The sequence below is a fragment of the Notolepis coatsorum genome (genome assembly GCF_963971535.1).
Source record: "Notolepis coatsorum genome assembly, chromosome: 7".
Classification (NCBI taxonomy): Eukaryota; Metazoa; Chordata; class Actinopteri; order Aulopiformes; family Paralepididae; genus Notolepis; species Notolepis coatsorum.
The window spans coordinates 176,291,901-176,311,591 of NC_140171.1; the positions used below are offsets into that span (position 1 = coordinate 176,291,901).

Sequence of the window (19,691 nt, forward strand, 5' to 3'; positions counted from 1 at the left end):
CCTCTCCTCTACTCAACCTCTCCTCTCCTCCACCTCTCCTCCACCTCTCCTCTCCTCCACCCTCCTCTCCTCCACCCTCCTCTACCGCTCCTCCACCTCTACTCCACCTCTCCTCCACCTCTCCTCTCCTCCACCTCTCCTCCTCTCCTCCACCTCTCCTCCTCTCCTCCACCTCTCCTCTCCTACACCTCTACTCCACCTCTCCTCCACCTCTCCTCTCCTCCACCTCCCCTCCACCTCTCCTCCACCTCTCCTCTACTCAACCTCTCCTCTCCTCCTCCTCTCCTCCACCTCTCCTCGCCTCCACCTCTCCTCTCCTCCACCTCTCCACTCTTCTCCTCTCCTCCACCTCTCCTCCACCTCTCCTCCACGCCTCCTCCTCTCCTCTCCTCCACCTCTCCTCTCCTCCACCTCTCCTCGCCTCCACCTCTCCTCCACGCCTCCACCTCTCCACGCCTCCACCTCTCCACGCCTCCACCTCTCCTCTCCTCCACCTCTCCTCTCCTCCACCTCTCCTCTCCTCCACCTCTCCTCTCCTCCACCTCTCCTCTACTCAACCTCTCCTCTACTCAACCTCTCCTCTCCTCCTCCTCTCCTCCACCTCACCTCTCCTCTCCTCCACCCTCCTCTCCTCTCCTCCACCTCTCCTCTCCTCCACCTCTCCTCCACCTCCTCTCCTCCACCACCTCTCCTCCTCCTCTCCTCCACCCACCTCTCCTATCCTCCACCTCTCCTCTCCTCCACCTCTCCTCCACCTCTCCTCCACTCCACCTCTCCTCTACTCAACCTCTCCTCTCCTCCACCTCTCCTCCACCTCTCCACCCACCTCTCCTCCACCTCTCCTCCACCTCTCCACGCCTCCACCTCTCCTCGCCTCCACCTCTCCTCGCCTCCACCTCTCCTCCACGCCTCCACCTCTCCACGCCTCCACCTCTCCTCGCCTCCACCTCTCCTCCACGCCTCCACCTCTCCACGCCTCCACCTCTCCTCTCCTCCACCTCTCCTCTCCTCCACCTCTCCTCTCCTCCACCTCTCCTCTCCTCCACCTCTCCTCTACTCAACCTCTCCTCTACTCAACCTCTCCTCTCCTCCTCCTCTCCTCCACCTCACCTCTCCTCTCCTCCACCCTCCTCTCCTCTCCTCCACCTCCTCTCCTCCACTCCACCTCTCCTCCTCCTCTCCTCCACCCACCTCTCCTATCCTCCACCTCTCCTCTCCTCCACCTCTCCTCCACCTCTCCTCCACTCCACCTCTCCTCTACTCAACCTCTCCTCTCCTCCACCTCTCCTCCACCTCTCCACCCACCTCTCCTATCCTCCACCTCTCCTCGCCTCCACCTCTCTTACACCTCTCCACCCACCTCTCCTATCCTCCACCTCTCCTCTCCTCCACCTCTCCTCCACTCCACCTCTCCTCTACTCAACCTCTCCTCGCCTCCACCTCTCCTCCACCTCTCCTCCACTTCTCCTCGCCTCCACCTCTCCTCTCCTCCACCTCTCCTCCACCTCTTCTCCACCTCTACTCCACCTCTCCTCTCCTCCACCTCTCCTCCACCTCTCCTCCACCTCTCCTCTCCTCCACCTCTCCCCTCTCCTCCACCTCTCCTCTACTCCTCCTCTCCTCTCCTCTACTCCTCCTCTCCTCTCCTCCACCTCTCCTCTCCTCCACCTCTCCTCTACTCCACCTCCTCCTCTCCTCCACCTCTCCTCTCCTCCACCTCTACTCCACCTCTCCTCCTCTCCTCCACCTCTCCTCTCCTCCACCTCTACTCCACCTCCTCTCCTGTCCTCCACCTCTCCTCTCCTCCACCTCTCCTCCTCTCCTCCACCTCTCCTCTCCTCCACCTCTCCTCCACCTCTCCTCGCCTCCACCTCTCCTCTCCTCCACCTCTCCTTCTCCTCTCCTCCACCTCTCCTCCACCTCTCCTCGCCTCCACCTCTCCTCGCCTCCACCTCTCCTCGCCTCCACCTCTCCTCGCCTCCACCTCTCCTCTACTCCACCTCTCCTCTCCTCCACCTCTCCTCTACTCCTCCTCTCCTCCACCTCTCCTCTCCTCCACCTCCACCTCTCCTCTCCTCCACCTCTACTCCACCTCTCCTCCTCTCCTCCACCTCTCCTCTCCTCCACCTCTACTCCACCTCTCCTCCACCTCTCCTCTCCTCCACCTCTCCTCCTCTCCTCCACCTCTCCTCTCCTCCACCTCTACTCCACCTCTCCTCCACCTCTCCTCTACTCAACCTCTCCTCTCCTCCTCCTCTCCTCCACCTCTCCTCCACCTCACCTCTCCTCCTCCTCTCCTCCACCTCTCCTCCACCTCTCCTCTCCTCCACCTCTCCTCTCTTCCACCTCTCCTCCACTCCACCTCTCCTCTACTCAACCTCTCCTCCACCTCTCCTCTACTCAACCTCTCCTCCACCTCTCCTCCACCTCTCCTCCACGCCTCCACCTCTCCTCCACCTCTCCTCTCTTCTCCTCTCCTCCACCTCTCCTCCACCTCTCCTCCACCTCTCCTCTCCTCCACCTCTCCTCCACCTCTCCTCCACCTCTCCTCTCCTCCACCTCTCCTCTACTCCACCTCTCCTCTCCTCCACCTCTCCTCTCCTCCACCTCTCCTCCATGCCTCCACCTCTCCTCCATGCCTCCACCTCTCCTCTACTCAACCTCTCCTCCACCTCTCCTCCATGCCTCCACCTCTCCTCTACTCAACCTCTCCTCCACCTCTCCTCGCCACCTCTCCTCTACTCCTCCTCTCCTCTCCTCCACCTCTCCTCCACCTCTCCTCTCCTCCACCTCTCCTCTCCTCCACCTCTCCTCTCCTCCACCTCTCCTCTACTCCTCCTCTCCTCCACCTCTCCTCTACTCCACCTCCCCCTCTCCTCCACTCCACCTTTACACCTCTACTCCACCTCTCCTCCACCTCTACTCCACCTCTCCTCTCCTCCACCTCTCCTCTACTCCTCCTCTCCTCCACCTCTCCTCTACTCCACCTCCCCCTCTCCTCCACTCCACCTTTCCACCTCTACTCCACCTCTCCTCCACCTCTACTCCACCTCTCCTCTCCTCCACCTCTACTCCACCTCTCCTCCACCTCTCCTCTCCTCCACCTCTCCTCCACCTCTCCTCTCCTCCACCTCTCCTCCACCTCTCCTCCACCTCTCCTCCACCTCTGCTCCACCTCTCCTCTCCTCCACCTCTCCTCTCCTCCACCTCTCCTCCACCTCTCCTCCATGCCTCCACCTCTCCTCTCCTCCACCTCTCCTCCATGCCTCCACCTCTCCTCCATGCCTCCACCTCTCCTCCACCTCTCCTCCTCTCTCCTCCTCTCTCCTCCTCCACCTCTCCTCCTCTCTCCTCCTCCACCTCTCCTCCACCTCTCCTCCATGCCTCCACCTCTCCTCCTCCTCTCCTCCTCCTCCTCTCCTCCACCTCTCCACCATCTCTCCTCCACCTCTCCTCTCCTCCACCTGTTTTTGTTCTACTCTGTATTGTATGCACCTGTGTTGGACTCTTGGCTACATCCCCTATGAGGGCTTTGTTCGCAGTGCCCCCTGCTGGTCAGTTCCAGTATGCTGTCATGCTTTATCTTCTGTGTAAGTTATGCTTCAGTCAGCTGAGAGCAGCCCTCCAAGTAGAACCAACTAATTGTGTTGCCATTACTACCATTTATTCTACATTATAATAAATGGTTAAAGTAATGCGAGTGATTCCTGACCTAAACGTTGTATTTAAGACACATTATGCATGGAAAACTATTGCAGTGGTGAATTGGCAGATAATGACTTTCAGTATAAGATTATGAAAAAAGAAGGGCACCTTGACTGTATCAAGGCAAGAATGACTTGAGTCTCCATGTTAAAAAGATTGATATGGTCCTTTATTAATTCATTAACACTAGAACAGCCATGGAGAAAATGTCACTGATTCCCGCCGGAACGGGTCAGATGACCCGACAGCTTATATGAGAAAAAGAAACGGTGTAAACTATATAATTAACTCTTAATATAAAAATATGAGTTTTACCACAGGTTTGAGTGACAAAAAAAATCATAATAATAATAAATAAAAATATTCAAATTAAAAAAAAATTTGGATGGAAGAGCCACACATTGACCGGCAAAGGGCCACATGCGGCTCGCGAGCCACGGGTTGGCCACCCCTCCGCTAGATGCTCGCAAAGTGCTGTGACTTTCCATAATGTTCCATATATATATGTGGAATAACGTTCTAATTACATTTTCCTGAAGTCATTTAGAAATTTCAGAAACCGTGCCAGATAAAACGGGTACTTTTAGGAAAAGTCATTGAGTGACAGAGCTGGAGCTCGACCGAGTGACGAGGATACATTTATTGAAAATGCCTCGGGGTCATGTGACCCCTTGTCGGCTGTGCTAGTGTTAAGTGTACTTTTTTCTTTTAGATTCGGCCGATGGCAATGGATGACCCCATGTCTTCTCCCCTCTCTCCTCCAGTACGACCAGTACAAGACGCCCATGCAGAACCTAATGTCTTCCTCTCTCTCCTCCAGTACGACCAGTACAAGACGCCCATGCAGAACCTAATGTCTTCTCCCCTCTCTCCTCCAGTACGACCAGTACAAGACGCCCATGCAGAACCTAACGTCTTCCTCTCTCTCCTCCAGTACGACCAGTACAAGACGCCCATGCAGAACCTAATGTCTTCCCCTCTCTCCTCCAGTACGACCAGTACAAGACACCCATGCAGAACCTAATGTCTTCCCCTCTCTCCTCCAGTACGACCAGTACAAGACGCCCATGCAGAACCTAACGTCTTCCTCTCTCTCCTCCAGTACGACCAGTACAAGACGCCCATGCAGAACCTAATGTCTTCCTCTCTCTCCTCCAGTACGACCAGTACAAGACGCCCATGCAGAACCTAATGTCTTCCTCTCTCTCCTCCAGTACGACCAGTACAAGACGCCCATGCAGAACCTAACGTCTTCCTCTCTCTCCTCCAGTACGACCAGTACAAGACGCCCATGGAGAACCTAATGTCTTCCTCTCTCTCCTCCAGTACGACCAGTACAAGACGCCCATGCAGAACCTAACGTCTTCCTCTCTCTCCTCCAGTACGACCAGTACAAGACGCCCATGCAGAACCTAATGTCTTCCTCTCTCTCCTCCAGTACGACCAGTACAAGACGCCTATGCAGAACCTAATGTCTTCCTCTCTCTCCTCCAGTACGACCAGTACAAGACGCCCATGCAGAACCTAATGTCTTCCCCTCTCTCCTCCAGTACGACCAGTACAAGACGCCCATGCAGAACCTAACGTCTTCCTCTCTCTCCTCCAGTACGACCAGTACAAGACGCCCATGCAGAACCTAATGTCTTCCTCTCTCTCCTCCAGTACGACCAGTACAAGACGCCCATGCAGAACCTAACGTCTTCCCATCTCTCCTCCAGTACGACCAGTACAAGACGCCCATGCAGAACCTAACGTCTTCCTCTCTCTCCTCCAGTACGACCAGTACAAGACGCCCATGGAGAACCTAATGTCTTCCTCTCTCTCCTCCAGTACGACCAGTACAAGACGCCCATGCAGAACCTAATGTCTTCCTCTCTCTCCTCCAGTACGACCAGTACAAGACGCCCATGCAGAACCTAACGTCTTCCCCTCTCTCCTCCAGTACGACCAGTACAAGACGCCCATGCAGAACCTAACGTCTTCCTCTCTCTCCTCCAGTACGACCAGTACAAGACGCCCATGCAGAACCTAATGTCTTCCTCTCTCTCCTCCAGTACGACCAGTACAAGACGCCCATGGAGAACCTAATGTCTTCCTCTCTCTCCTCCAGTACAAGACGCCCATGCAGAACCTAACGTCTTCCCCTCTCTCCTCCAGTACGACCAGTACAAGACGCCCATGGAGAACCTAACGTCTTCCCCTCTCTCCTCCAGTACGACCAGTACAAGACGCCCATGCAGAACCTAATGTCTTCCTCTCTCTCCTCCAGTACGACCAGTACAAGACGCCCATGCAGAACCTAACGTCTTCCTCTCTCTCCTCCAGTACGACCAGTACAAGACGCCCATGCAGAACCTAACGTCTTCCTCTCTCTCCTCCAGTACGACCAGTACAAGACGCCCATGCAGAACCTAACGTCTTCCCCTCTCTCCTCCAGTACGACCAGTACAAGACGCCCATGCAGAACCTAACGTCTTCCTCTCTCTCCTCCAGTACGACCAGTACAAGACGCCCATGCAGAACCTAACGTCTTCCTCTCTCTCCTCCAGTACGACCAGTACAAGACGCCCATGGAGAACATCGGGCTCCAGGACTCGCTGCTCTCTCGCTTCGACCTGCTCTTCATCGTTCTGGACAACATGGACCCAGAGGGCGACAAGCAGATCTCTGAGCACGTGCTGCGCATGCACCGCTACCGGACCCCCGGGGAGCAGGAGGGCACGGGTCAGTGTTACAGTACGAGGGGCGGAGGGTACAGGGGGTGGAGGGTACAGGGTACGAGGGGCGGAGGGTACAGGGTATGAGGGGTGGAGGGTACAGGGTATGAGGGGTGGAGGGTATGAGGGGTGGAGGGTACAGGGTATGGATGGTCTGAGATGCCACTGGGATCTTTGGGATACTTTGAAACACTGTAGAAGTTGTAGTGAGCTCTTCATGCCAGGAACATCTAAAATGTCAGTGAATTGAGAGTTCAATGATAAACGAACCAAAACCCATCAAATATATATATATTTGTGTGTATTACACTTTTTCTTTCATCATAGGTTTAAGTCTTCAGTTTGACCTCTTCTGCTGTAGATTATGTTAATAAAACCGTATCAAATCATATAAAATACCTTTCTCAGATTGCCGTCTCAAATCTTGTGAAATGGTGGGGGGGGGAGACTAATATGAAACTCTGCTGTTCTGTTCCGTCACCCAGCGATGCCTCTGGGCAGCATGGTGGACGTCTTTGCCACGGAGGACCCCAACATCACCGAGGCCGCGGAGCAGGAGCTCCAGATCTACGAGAAGAAGGACGGCCTCCTGCATGGACACCGCAAGAAAAAGTACCCACTCAACCTGCCTCTGTAGTCAGTCTGTATCAACCTGCCTCTGTAGTCAGTCTCACTGTCAACCTGCCTCTGTAGTCAGTCTGTATCAACCTGCCTCTGTAGTCAGTCTCTCTGTCAACCTGCCTCTGTAGTCAGTCTCTCTATCAACCTGCCTCTGTAGTCAGTCTGTATCAACCTGCCTCTGTAGTCAGTCTCTCTATCAACCTGTCTCTGTAGTCAGTCTCTCTATCAACCTGTCTCTGTAGTCAGTCTCTCTATCAACCTGCCTCTGTAGTCAGTCTCTCTATCAACCTGCCTCTGTAGTCAGTCTCTCTATCAACCTGCCTCTGTAGTCAGTCTCTCTATCAACCTGCCTCTGTAGTCAGTCTCTCTATCAACCTGCCTCTGTAGTCAGTCTCTCTATCAACCTGCCTCTGTAGTCAGTCTCTCTATCAACCTGCCTCTGTAGTCAGTCTCTCTATCAACCTGCCTCTGTAGTCAGTCTCTCTATCAACCTGCCTCTGTAGTCAGTCTCTCTATCAACCTGCCTCTGTAGTCAGTCTCTCTATCAACCTGCCTCTGTAGTCAGTCTCTCTATCAACCTGCCTCTGTAGTCAGTCTCTCTATCAACCTGCCTCTGTAGTCAGTCTCTCTATCAACCTGCCTCTGTAGTCAGTCTCTCTATCAACCTGCCTCTGTAGTCAGTCTCTCTATCAACCTGCCTCTGTAGTCAGTCTCTCTATCAACCTGCCTCTGTAGTCAGTCTCTCTATCAACCTGCCTCTGTAGTCAGTCTCTCTATCAACCTGTCTCTGTAGTCAGTCTCTCTATCAACCTGCCTCTGTAGTCAGTCTCTCTATCAACCTGCCTCTGTAGTCAGTCTCTCTATCAACCTGCCTCTGTAGTCAGTCTCTCTATCAACCTGTAGTCAGTCTCTCTATCAACCTGCCTCTGTAGTCAGTCTCTCTATCAACCTGTCTCTGTAGTCAGTCTCTCTATCAACCTGCCTCTGTAGTCAGTCTCTCTATCAACCTGCCTCTGTAGTCAGTCTCTGTATCAACCTGCCTCTGTAGTCAGTCTCTCTATCAACCTGCCTCTGTAGTCAGTCTCTCTATCAACCTGTCTCTGTAGTCAGTCTCTCTATCAACCTGCCTCTGTAGTCAGTCTCTCTATCAACCTGTAGTCAGTCTCTCTATCAACCTGCCTCTGTAGTCAGTCTCTCTGTCAACCTGCCTCTGTAGTCAGTCTCTCTATCAACCTGTAGTCAGTCTCTCTATCAACCTGCCTCTGTAGTCAGTCTCTCTGTCAACCTGCCTCTGTAGTCAGTCTCTCTATCAACCTGTCTCTGTAGTCAGTCTCTCTATCAACCTGTAGTCAGTCTCTCTATCAACCTGTCTCTGTAGTCAGTCTCTCTATCAACCTGTCTCTGTAGTCAGTCTCTCTATCAACCTGTCTCTGTAGTCAGTCTCTCTATCAACCTGTCTCTGTAGTCAGTCTCTCTATCAACCTGTCTCTGTAGTCAGTCTCTCTATCAACCTGCCTCTGTAGTCAGTCTCTCTATCAACCTGCCTCTGTAGTCAGTCTCTCTATCAACCTGCCTCTGTAGTCAGTCTCTCTATCAACCTGCCTCTGTAGTCAGTCTCTCTATCAACCTGCCTCTGTAGTCAGTCTCTCTATCAACCTGTCTCTGTAGTCAGTCTCTCTATCAACCTGTCTCTGTAGTCAGTCTCTCTATCAACCTGCCTCTGTAGTCAGTCTCTCTATCAACCTGCCTCTGTAGTCAGTCTCTCTATCAACCTGCCTCTGTAGTCAGTCTCTCTATCAACCTGCCTCTGTAGTCAGTCTCTCTATCAACCTGCCTCTGTAGTCAGTCTCTCTGTCAACCTGCCTCTGTAGTCAGTCTCACCATCAACCTGCCTCTGTAGTCAGTCTCTCTATCAACCTGCCTCTGTAGTCAGTCTCTCTATCAACCTGCCTCTGTAGTCAGTCTCTCTATCAACCTGCCTCTGTAGTCAGTCTCTCTGTCAACCTGCCTCTGTAGTCAGTCTCACTTTTTTTCATTCGTTTTTTTGCGTTTTCGTTTTAGTTCGTTCGTTTTTTTGCCTTTTTTTTGTTAGTTTTTTTATTTGCGGTTTTGTTTTAGTTTGTTCATTTTTTTGCGTACTTTTTTTTGCATTTTCGTTTTAGTTCGTTCTTTTTTTTGCGTTTTAGTTCGAATTTTTTTTGCATTTTCGTTTTAGTTAGTTCTTTTTTTTGCGTTCTTTTTTTTAGTTCGTTCGTTTTTTTTGCTTTTTTTGTTTTCTTTTTCGTTTTAATTCGTAAATTTTTTTGCGTTCTTTTTTGCGTTCTTTTTTTTCATTCGTTTTTTTGCGTTTTCGTTTTAGTTTGTTCTTTTTTTTTGTTTATTTTTTTGCGTTTTCGTTTTAGTTCGTTCGTTCGTTTTTTTGGTCACACGGAACACTCCTAAAAACATACTGCCGTCACACGGAACACTCCTGAAAACATACTGCCGTCACACAGAACACTCCTGAAAACATACTGTCTCTCTATCAACCTGCCTCTGTAGTCAGTCTGTCTATCAACCTGTCTCTGTAGTCAGTCTCTCTATCAACCTGCCTCTGTAGTCAGTCTCTCTATCAACCTGTCTCTGTAGTCAGTCTCTCTATCAACCTGTCTCTGTAGTCAGTCTCTCTATCAACCTGCCTCTGTAGTCAGTCTCTCTATCAACCTGCCTCTGTAGTCAGTCTCTCTATCAACCTGCCTCTGTAGTCAGTCTCTCTATCAACCTGCCTCTGTAGTCAGTCTCTCTATCAACCTGTCTCTGTAGTCAGTCTCTCTATCAACCTGCCTCTGTAGTCAGTCTCTCTATCAACCTGCCTCTGTAGTCAGTCTCTCTATCAACCTGCCTCTGTAGTCAGTCTCTCTATCAACCTGCCTCTGTAGTCAGTCTCACTTTTTTTCATTCGTTTTTTTGCGTTTTCGTTTTAGTTCGTTCGTTTTTTTGCGTTTTTTTTGTACGTTTTTTTATTTGCGGTTTTGTTTTAGTTCGTTCGTTTTTTAGCGTTTTCATTTTAGTTCTTTTTTTTGCGTTATTTTTTTTAGTTTGTTCGTTTTGTTTTGCTTTTTTTGTTTTCGTTTTAGTTCGTAAATTTTTTTGCGTTCTTTTTTGCGTTCGTTTTTTTTCATTCGTTTTTTAGCTTTTTCGTTTTAGTTCGTTCTTTTTTTTGCTTTAGTTTTTTTTGGTTTCTTTTTCGTTTTAGTTCGTAAATTTTTTTGCGTTCTTTTTTGCGTTATTTTTTTTTCATTCGTTTTTTTGCGTTTTCGTTTTAGTTCGTTCTTTTTTTAGCTATTTTTTTAGTTTTTTTTTCGTAATTTTTTAGCGTTTTTGTTTTAGCGTTTTTGTTTTAGTTAGTTCATTTTTTTGCGTTTTTTTTTTTTGATCGTTCGTTTTAGTTCGTTTGTTTTTTTGCGTTCTTTTTTAGCGTTTTTGTTTTAGTTAGTTCATTTTTTTGTGTTCTTTTTTTTTGATCGTTCGTTTTTTTGCGTTTTTTTTGTTTTAGTATTTTTCGTTTTAGTTCGTAAAATTTTTTGCGTTTTTCTTTTGCGTTTTCGTTTTAGTTTGTTCTTTTTTTTGCAATTTTTTTAGTTCTTTTTTTTTCGTAATTTTTTAGCGTTTTTGTTTTAGCGTTTTTGTTTGTTAGTTCATTTTTTTGCGTTCTTTTTTTTTATCGTTCGTTTTAGTTTGTTTGTTTTTTTGCGTTCTTTTTTAGCGTTTTTGTTTTAGTTAGTTCATTTTTTTGTGTTTTTATCGTTCGTTTTTTTGAGTTTTTTTCGTTTTAGTTCATAAAATGTTTTGCGTTTTTCTTTTGCGTTTTCGTTTTAGTTCGTTCGTTTTTTTGCGTTTTTGTTCGTTCGTTTTTTTGCGTTTTTTTGTTTTAGTTCGTAAATTTTTTTGCGTTTTTGTTTTGTGTTTTGTGTTTTCGTTTTCGTTTTAGTTCGTTCGTTCGTTTTTTTGGTCACACGGAACACTCCTGAAAACATACTGCCGTCACACGGAACACTCCTGAAAACATACTGCCGTCACACGGAACACTCCTGAAAACATACTGTCTCACTGTCAACCTGTCTCTGTAGTCAGTCTCTCTATCAACCTGCGGAACATGTTAGTGTGAGTAGAGGAACATGTTAGTGTGAGTAGAGGAACATGTTAGTGTGAGTAGAGGAACATGTTAGTGTGAGTAGAGGAACATGTTAGTGTGAGTAGAGGAACATGTTAGTGTGAGTAGAGGAACATGTTAGTGTGGGTAGAGGAACATGTTAGTGTGGGTAGAGGAACATGTTAGTGTGAGTAGAGGAACATGTTAGTGTGAGTAGAGGAACATGTTAGTGTGAGGTGAGGAACATGTTAGTGTGAGTAGAGGAACATGTTAGTGTGAGTAGAGGAACATGTTAGTGTGGGTAGAGGAACATGTTAGTGTGGGTAGAGGAACATGTTAGTGTAGAGGAACATGTTAGTGTGAGTAGAGGAACATGTTAGTGTGAGTAGAGGAACATGTTAGTGTGAGTAGAGGAACATGTTAGTGTGGGTAGAGGAACATGTTAGTGTGGGTAGAGGAACATGTTAGTGTGGGTAGAGGAACATGTTAGTGTGGGTAGAGGAACATGTTAGTGTGAGGAACATGTTAGTGTGGGTAGAGGAACATGTTAGTGTGGGTAGAGGAACATGTTAGTGTGAGTAGAGGAACATGTTAGTGTGGGTAGAGGAACATGTTAGTGTGAGTAGAGGAACATGTTAGTGTGAGTAGAGGAACATGTTAGTGTGGGTAGAGGAACATGTTAGTGTGAGTAGAGGAACATGTTAGTGTGAGTAGAGGAACATGTTAGTGTGAGTAGAGGAACATGTTAGTGTGAGTAGAGGAACATGTTAGTGTGGGTAGAGGAACATGTTAGTGTGGGTAGAGGAACATGTTAGTGTGGGTAGAGGAACATGTTAGTGTGAGTAGAGGAACATGTTAGTGTGAGTAGAGGAACATGTTAGTGTGAGTAAAGGAACATGTTAGTGTGAGTAGAGGAACATGTTAGTGTGAGGAACATGTTAGTGTGAGTAGAGGAACATGTTAGTGTGAGTAGAGGAACATGTTGGTGTGAGGAACATGTTAGTGTGGGTAGAGGAACATGTTAGTGTGAGTAGAGGAACATGTTAGTGTGGGTAGAGGAACATGTTAGTGTGAGTAGAGGAACATGTTAGTGTGAGTAAAGGAACATGTTAGTGTGAGTAGAGGAACATGTTAGTGTGGGTAGAGGAACATGTTAGTGTGGGTAGAGGAACATGTTAGTGTGAGTAGAGGAACATGTTAGTGTGAGTAGAGGAACATGTTAGTGTGAGTAGAGGAACATGTTAGTGTGGGTAGAGGAACATGTTAGTGTGGGTAGAGGAACATGTTAGTGTGGGTAGAGGAACATGTTAGTGTGGGTAGAGGAACATGTTAGTGTGGGTAGAGGAACATGTTAGTGTGAGTAGAGGAACATGTTAGTGTGAGTAGAGGAACATGTTAGTGTGAGTAGAGGAACATGTTAGTGTGGGTAGAGGAACATGTTAGTGTGAGTAGAGGAACATGTTAGTGTGGGTAGAGGAACATGTTAGTGTGAGTAGAGGAACATGTTAGTGTGAGTAGAGGAACATGTTAGTGTGGGTAGAGGAACATGTTAGTGTGAGTAGAGGAACATGTTAGTGTGGGTAGAGGAACATGTTAGTGTGAGTAGAGGAACATGTTAGTGTGAGTAGAGGAACATGTTAGTGTGAGTAGAGGAACATGTTAGTGTGAGTAGAGGAACATGTTAGTGTGAGTAGAGGAACATGTTAGTGTGAGTAGAGGAACATGTTAGTGTGAGTAGAGGAACATGTTAGTGTGGGTAGAGGAACATGTTAGTGTGGGTAGAGGAACATGTTAGTGTGGGTAGAGGAACATGTTAGTGTGAGTAGAGGAACATGTTAGTGTGAGGTGAGGAACATGTTAGTGTGAGTAGAGGAACATGTTAGTGTGAGTAGAGGAACATGTTAGTGTGGGTAGAGGAACATGTTAGTGTGGGTAGAGGAACATGTTAGTGTAGAGGAACATGTTAGTGTGAGTAGAGGAACATGTTGGTGTGAGTAGAGGAACATGTTAGTGTGGGTAGAGGAACATGTTAGTGTGGGTAGAGGAACATGTTAGTGTGGGTAGAGGAACATGTTAGTGTGGGTAGAGGAACATGTTAGTGTGGGTAGAGGAACATGTTAGTGTGAGGAACATGTTAGTGTGGGTAGAGGAACATGTTAGTGTGAGTAGAGGAACATGTTAGTGTGAGTAGAGGAACATGTTAGTGTGAGTAGAGGAACATGTTAGTGTGAGTAGAGGAACATGTTAGTGTGAGTAGAGGAACATGTTAGTGTGGGTAGAGGAACATGTTAGTGTGAGTAGAGGAACATGTTAGTGTGAGTAGAGGAACATGTTAGTGTGAGTAAAGGAACATGTTAGTGTGAGTAGAGGAACATGTTAGTGTGAGGAACATGTTAGTGTGAGGAACATGTTAGTGTGAGGAACATGTTAGTGTGAGTAGAGGAACATGTTAGTGTGAGTAGAGGAACATGTTAGTGTGAGTAAAGGAACATGTTAGTGTGAGTAGAGGAACATGTTAGTGTGGGTAGAGGAACATGTTAGTGTGGGTAGAGGAACATGTTAGTGTGAGTAGAGGAACATGTTAGTGTGAGTAGAGGAACATGTTAGTGTGAGTAGAGGAACATGTTAGTGTGGGTAGAGGAACATGTTAGTGTGGGTAGAGGAACATGTTAGTGTGGGTAGAGGAACATGTTAGTGTGGGTAGAGGAACATGTTAGTGTGGGTAGAGGAACATGTTAGTGTGGGTAGAGGAACATGTTAGTGTGGGTAGAGGAACATGTTAGTGTGAGTAGAGGAACATGTTAGTGTGAGGAACATGTTAGTGTGGGTAGAGGAACATGTTAGTGTGAGTAGAGGAACATGTTAGTGTGAGTAGAGGAACATGTTAGTGTGGGTAGAGGAACATGTTAGTGTGAGTAGAGGAACATGTTAGTGTGAGGAACATGTTAGTGTGAGTAGAGGAACATGTTAGTGTGAGTAGAGGAACATGTTAGTGTGGGTAGAGGAACATGTTAGTGTGAGTAGAGGAACATGTTAGTGTGAGTAGAGGAACATGTTAGTGTGAGTAGAGGAACATGTTAGTGTGGGTAGAGGAACATGTTAGTGTGAGTAGAGGAACATGTTAGTGTGAGTAGAGGAACATGTTAGTGTGAGGAACATGTTAGTGTGAGTAGAGGAACATGTTAGTGTGAGTAGAGGAACATGTTAGTGTGGGTAGAGGAACATGTTAGTGTGAGTAGAGGAACATGTTAGTGTGAGTAGAGGAACATGTTAGTGTGAGTAGAGGAACATGTTAGTGTGAGTAGAGGAACATGTTAGTGTGGGTAGAGGAACATGTTAGTGTGAGTAGAGGAACATGTTAGTGTGGGTAGAGGAACATGTTAGTGTGGGTAGAGGAACATGTTAGTGTGAGTAGAGGAACATGTTAGTGTGAGGAACATGTTAGTGTGAGTAGAGGAACATGTTAGTGTGAGTAGAGGAACATGTTAGTGTGAGTAGAGGAACATGTTAGTGTGAGTAGAGGAACATGTTAGTGTGAGTAGAGGAACATGTTAGTGTCAGTAGAGGAACATGTTAGTGTGGGTAGAGGAACATGTTAGTGTAGAGGAACATGTTAGTGTGAGTAGAGGAACATGTTAGTGTGAGTAGAGGAACATGTTAGTGTGGGTAGAGGAACATGTTAGTGTGAGTAGAGGAACATGTTAGTGTGAGGAACATGTTAGTGTGAGGAACATGTTAGTGTGAGTAGAGGAACATGTTAGTGTGGGTAGAGGAACATGTTAGTGTGAGGAACATGTTAGTGTGAGGAACATGTTAGTGTGAGTAGAGGAACATGTTAGTGTGAGTAGAGGAACATGTTAGTGTGAGTAGAGGAACATGTTAGTGTGGGTAGAGGAACATGTTAGTGTGGGTAGAGGAACATGTTAGTGTGAGTAGAGGAACATGTTAGTGTGAGTAGAGGAACATGTTGGTGTGAGTAGAGGAACATGTTAGTGTGGGTAGAGGAACATGTTAGTGTGGGTAGAGGAACATGTTGGTGTGAGTAGAGGAACATGTTAGTGTGAGTAGAGGAACATGTTAGTGTGGGTAGAGGAACATGTTAGTGTGGGTAGAGGAACATGTTAGTGTCAGTAGAGGAACATGTTAGTGTCAGTAGAGGAACATGTTAGTGTCAGTAGAGGAACATGTTAGTGTGAGTAGAGGAACATGTTAGTGTGAGTAGAGGAACATGTTAGTGTGGGTAGAGGAACATGTTGGTGTGAGTAGAGGAACATGTTAGTGTGGGTAGAGGAACATGTTAGTGTGAGTAGAGGAACATGTTAGTGTGGGTAGAGGAACATGTTAGTGTGAGTAGAGGAACATGTTAGTGTGAGTAGAGGAACATGTTAGTGTGGGTAGAGGAACATGTTAGTGTGGGTAGAGGAACATGTTAGTGTGGGTAGAGGAACATGTTAGTGTGGGTAGAGGAACATGTTAGTGTGGGTAGAGGAACATGTTAGTGCGAGTAGAGGAACATGTTAGTGTGAGTAGAGGAACATGTTAGTGTGAGTAGAGGAACATGTTAGTGTGGGTAGAGGAACATGTTAGTGTGGGTAGAGGAACATGTTAGTGTGGGTAGAGGAACATGTTAGTGTGAGGAACATGTTAGTGTGGGTAGAGGAACATGTTAGTGTGAGGAACATGTTAGTGTGGGTAGAGGAACATGTTAGTGTGAGTAGAGGAACATGTTAGTGTGAGTAGAGGAACATGTTAGTGTGGGTAGAGGAACATGTTAGTGTGAGTAGAGGAACATGTTAGTGTGAGTAGAGGAACATGTTAGTGTGAGTAGAGGAACATGTTAGTGTGAGTAGAGGAACATGTTAGTGTGGGTAGAGGAACATGTTAGTGTGAGTAGAGGAACATGTTAGTGTGAGTAGAGGAACATGTTAGTGTAGAGGAACATGTTAGTGTGGGTAGAGGAACATGTTAGTGTGAGTAGAGGAACATGTTGGTGTGAGTAGAGGAACATGTTAGTGTGGGTAGAGGAACATGTTAGTGTGAGTAGAGGAACATGTTAGTGTGAGGAACATGTTAGTGTGAGTAGAGGAACATGTTAGTGTGAGTAGAGGAACATGTTAGTGTGAGTAGAGGAACATGTTAGTGTGAGTAGAGGAACATGTTAGTGTGAGTAGAGGAACATGTTAGTGTGAGTAGAGGAACATGTTAGTGTGAGTAGAGGAACATGTTGGTGTGAGTAGAGGAACATGTTAGTGTGAGTAGAGGAACATGTTAGTGTGAGTAGAGGAACATGTTAGTGTGAGTAGAGGAACATGTTAGTGTGGGTAGAGGAACATGTTAGTGTGAGTAGAGGAACATGTTAGTGTGAGTAGAGGAACATGTTAGTGTGAGTAGAGGAACATGTTAGTGTGAGTAGAGGAACATGTTAGTGTGAGTAGAGGAACATGTTAGTGTGAGTAGAGGAACATGTTAGTGTGGGTAGAGGAACATGTTAGTGTGAGTAGAGGAACATGTTAGTGTGAGTAGAGGAACATGTTAGTGTGAGTAGAGGAACATGTTAGTGTGGGTAGAGGAACATGTTAGTGTGGGTAGAGGAACATGTTAGTGTGAGTAGAGGAACATGTTAGTGTGAGGAACATGTTAGTGTGAGTAGAGGAACATGTTAGTGTGGGTAGAGGAACATGTTAGTGTGGGTAGAGGAACATGTTAGTGTGGGTAGAGGAACATGTTAGTGTGAGTAGAGGAACATGTTAGTGTGAGTAGAGGAACATGTTAGTGTGAGTAGAGGAACATGTTAGTGTGAGTAGAGGAACATGTTAGTGTGAGGAACATGTTAGTGTGGGTAGAGGAACATGTTAGTGTGAGTAGAGGAACATGTTAGTGTGGGTAGAGGAACATGTTAGTGTGAGTAGAGGAACATGTTAGTGTGGGTAGAGGAACATGTTAGTGTGGGTAGAGGAACATGTTAGTGTGAGTAGAGGAACATGTTAGTGTGAGTAGAGGAACATGTTAGTGTGGGTAGAGGAACATGTTAGTGTGAGTAGAGGAACATGTTAGTGTGAGTAGAGGAACATGTTAGTGTGAGTAGAGGAACATGTTAGTGTGAGTAGAGGAACATGTTAGTGTGAGTAGAGGAACATGTTAGTGTGGGTAGAGGAACATGTTAGTGTGAGTAGAGGAACATGTTAGTGTGAGTAGAGGAACATGTTAGTGTGAGTAGAGGAACATGTTAGTGTGAGTAGAGGAACATGTTAGTGTGAGTAGAGGAACATGTTAGTGTGAGTAGAGGAACATGTTAGTGTGAGTAGAGGAACATGTTAGTGTGGGTAGAGGAACATGTTAGTGTGAGTAGAGGAACATGTTAGTGTGAGTAGAGGAACATGTTAGTGTGAGTAGAGGAACATGTTAGTGTGAGTAGAGGAACATGTTGGTGTGAGTAGAGGAACATGTTAGTGTGTGTAGAGGAACATGTTAGTGTGGGTAGAGGAACATGTTAGTGTGAGTAGAGGCACATGTTAGTGTAGAGGAACATGTTAGTGTGAGTAGAGGAACATGTTAGTGTGAGTAGAGGAACATGTTAGTGTGGGTAGAGGAACATGTTAGTGTGGGTAGAGGAACATGTTAGTGTGGGTAGAGGAACATGTTAGTGTGGGTAGAGGAACATGTTAGTGTGGGTAGAGGAACATGTTAGTGTGAGTAGAGGAACATGTTAGTGTGGGTAGAGGAACATGTTAGTGTGAGTAGAGGAACATGTTGGTGTGGGTAGAGGAACATGTTAGTGTGAGTAGAGGAACATGTTAGTGTGAGTAGAGGAACATGTTAGTGTGGGTAGAGGAACATGTTAGTGAGTAGAGGAACATGTTAGTGTGGGTAGAGGAACATGTTAGTGTGAGTAGAGGAACATGTTAGTGTGGGTAGAGGAACATGTTAGTGTGGGTAGAGGAACATGTTGGTGTGAGGAACATGTTAGTGTGAGGAACATGTTAGTGTGAGTAGAGGAACATGTTGGTGTGAGGAACATGTTAGTGTGAGTAGAGGAACATGTTGGTGTGGGTAGAGGAACATGTTAGTGTGGGTAGAGGAACATGTTAGTGTGAGTAGAGGAACATGTTAGTGTGAGTAGAGGAACATGTTAGTGTGAGTAGAGGAACATGTTAGTGTGTGTAGAGGAACATGTTAGTGTAGAGGAACATGTTAGTGTGAGTAGAGGAACATGTTAGTGTAGAGGAACATGTTAGTGTGAGTAGAGGAACATGTTAGTGTAGAGGAACATGTTAGTGTAGAGGAACATGTTAGTGTGAGTAGAGGAACATGTTAGTGTAGAGGAACATGTTAGTGTAGAGGAACATGTTAGTGTGAGTAGAGGAACATGTTAGTGTGAGTAGAGGAACATGTTAGTGTGGGTAGAGGAACATGTTAGTGTGAGTAGAGGAACATGTTAGTGTGAGTAGAGGAACATGTTAGTGTGGGTAGAGGAACATGTTAGTGTGGGTAGAGGAACATGTTAGTGTGAGTAGAGGAACATGTTAGTGTGGGTAGAGGAACATGTTAGTGTGAGTAGAGGAACATGTTAGTGTGGGTAGAGGAACATGTTAGTGTGAGTAGAGGAACATGTTAGTGTGGGTAGAGGAACATGTTAGTGTGAGTAGAGGAACATGTTAGTGTGAGGAACATGTTAGTGTGAGGAACATGCTAGTGTGAGTAGAGGAACATGTTAGTGTGAGTAGAGGAACATGTTAGTGTGGGTAGAGGAACATGTTAGTGTGGGTAGAGGAACATGTTAGTGTGAGTAGAGGAACATGTTAGTGTGGGTAGAGGAACATGTTAGTGTGGGTAGAGGAACATGTTAGTGTGGGTAGAGGAACATGTTAGTGTGAGTAGAGGAACATGTTAGTGTGGGTAGAGGAACATGTTAGTGTGGGTAGAGGAACATGTTAGTGTGGGTAGAGGAACATGTTAGTGTGGGTAGAGGAACATGTTAGTGTGGGTAGAGGAACATGTTAGTGTGGGTAGAGGAACATGTTAGTGTGAGTAGCGGAACATGTTAGTGTGAGTAGAGGAACATGTTAGTGTGAGTAGAGGAACATGTTGGTGTGAGGAACATGTTAGTGTGAGTAGAGGAACATGTTAGTGTGAGTAGAGGAACATGTTAGTGTGAGTAGAGGAACATGTTAGTGTGAGTAGAGGAACATGTTAGTGTGAGTAGAGGAACATGTTGGTGTGAGGAACATGTTAGTGTGAGTAGAGGAACATGTTAGTGTGGGTAGAGGAACATGTTAGTGTGAGTAGAGGAACATGTTAGTGTGAGTAGAGGAACATGTTAGTGTGAGTAGAGGAACATGTTGGTGTGAGGAACATGTTAGTGTGAGTAGAGGAACATGTTAGTGTGAGTAGAGGAACATGTTAGTGTGAGTAGAGGAACATGTTAGTGTGAGTAGAGGAACATGTTAGTGTGGGTAGAGGAACATGTTAGTGTGAGTAGAGGAACATGTTAGTGTGGGTAGAGGAACATGTTAGTG

The 19,691-nt window shown here is 46.6% G+C and overlaps 1 protein-coding gene across 1 annotated transcript in view; it reads left to right on the top strand.

Moving 5' to 3' along the window:
* mcm3l (MCM3 minichromosome maintenance deficient 3, like) overlaps positions 1-19,691 on the top strand; it is a gene marked incomplete at both ends in the record, with an annotated part of 93,546 nt that overhangs the window by 48,999 nt on the left and 24,856 nt on the right. The window contains 2 exons of the mRNA XM_084318469.1: positions 6,255-6,429; positions 6,908-7,034. Of these exons, the coding sequence (XP_084174595.1) occupies positions 6,255-6,429; positions 6,908-7,034 (302 nt within the window). The remainder of the gene's footprint in view (positions 1-6,254; positions 6,430-6,907; positions 7,035-19,691) is intronic.